General features: G+C 36.9%; 1 protein-coding gene across 1 annotated transcript in view; it reads left to right on the top strand.

Annotated features, from left to right (window-relative positions):
• The window catches only part of LACBIDRAFT_335387 (uncharacterized protein), a gene marked incomplete at both ends in the record, with an annotated part of 2,432 nt that extends 2,296 nt beyond the window's left edge, over positions 1-136 (top strand). Inside the window, 2 exons of the mRNA XM_001890264.1 lie at positions 39-41; positions 129-136. Of these exons, the coding sequence (XP_001890299.1) occupies positions 39-41; positions 129-136 (11 nt within the window). The remainder of the gene's footprint in view (positions 1-38; positions 42-128) is intronic.
• Positions 137-1,466: the final 1,330 nt, after the last annotated feature.

Raw genomic sequence — 1,466 nt, 5'->3', positions numbered from 1 at the left:
TAAAATACAAATGTGTGTATATAAACTGACTTTTGTAGTTTGTCAGTGTTATTATCCCTTTTAGGGTATGCACCTTCCTTTTTGGGTCAAATTTCCCATGATACAATAGTTGTAGCCCTTTCTATTAGCTTTGTAAATGTGTTGAAATCATATTGTTTGGTGTTGTTTTCATGGAGAAAAATACAAAAAACAAAAAACAAAAAAAAACACAACACTTTTGAAAATCTTTTACCTCATATCTCCACAACAGGAGCATTGTAGAACACAATTCAACCAGATTTGGGAAGCTACAGTGCAGGGCTACAACTTTCGTTTTTTGACCATTTTTGGTAATTGGCCATGTGACCATCATCCTGACATCCCATTGAATGAACCCTGACAAGCAGAGTCCTCATTATCTTGAATTTCTTGACCTTTTGGTCATACAATATCATATTTCCTTTTGTGGGTATATATAAATGACCCTGACATGGACCCTGAAGGCAGTGCCTCATATTGTATACACTGCATATACCAACTCTATTTTTTGTGAATTTTCTGCTATTCTTTTACTAGAAATACTTAAATTTCCTTTTTTGGATATGTACCCTGAACCTGACAACAGCTACTTGGAAATGTGCACAGACCATGTAAATAGTACCCCAACATTGTCAACAATGGTTAACATCATGTCTCTGCTGTTTTTTTCTGTTTTTCTGGTTATATTTGCATTAATTACCATATTTGGACATGTGCACAGACCATGTGAACACTACTCCAATATTGTCAACAACAGTCTACATCATGTTTATTCTTTTTTCCTGATTTTCTGGCTATATTTGCATTCATTACCATATTTGGAAATGTGCACAGACCATGTAAGCAATACCCTAATAACATCACCAATAGTAAGCACCATCCCTATTTTTTTTCTCTTTTGTCCCTAATTTTCTGGTTATATTGTTGAATACCACCAAGCTACGCATAGCTTAGTAGTATTCAACATAAAGTAAACCCAATGGCTCAGTGGCTTAGTCCCCAAAGTCTCATGTTCAACTCCTGCTTGTGCCAGATAGCGTAAGACCGATGAAGGCAGACTACAGTTGCCAAATGCATAAAGGGGCAACACTATGGAATATTAGTTGAATTACTACAGCGCACGTAGTCACCGGCCCCTAGTGTTTTAAAGTCCAGTCTAGTCTGGTTTTTTAGCTCAAAACGAGGCAACTGGCAACTGCAACCAGTCCAGACCGATCCAGATATTAAGGGACCACAACCAGACCCTTTTAGACCAGTCCTAATTGGTCCACAATGCAAAAAAAACCAGTCCAGACCGGTTGCAACCGGTCTTTTGTTGAAAAATTTATTGTACCACAGAAACTAAACATTACCTCATGTACATAGCATACGTAGATAGATATTTTAATTTTCTGTAGACTGATCAAAAATTTAAGTGATTCCATGAAGATCTGACTGAGATATGGCAA

This window comes from Laccaria bicolor, genomic scaffold (genome assembly GCF_000143565.1).
Source record: "Laccaria bicolor S238N-H82 LACBIscaffold_85 genomic scaffold, whole genome shotgun sequence".
In the NCBI taxonomy this organism is placed as follows: Eukaryota; Fungi; Basidiomycota; class Agaricomycetes; order Agaricales; family Hydnangiaceae; genus Laccaria; species Laccaria bicolor.
Note: the sequence above shows the minus strand (reverse complement) of the source record. Positions and strands in the feature narration are given on the sequence as shown.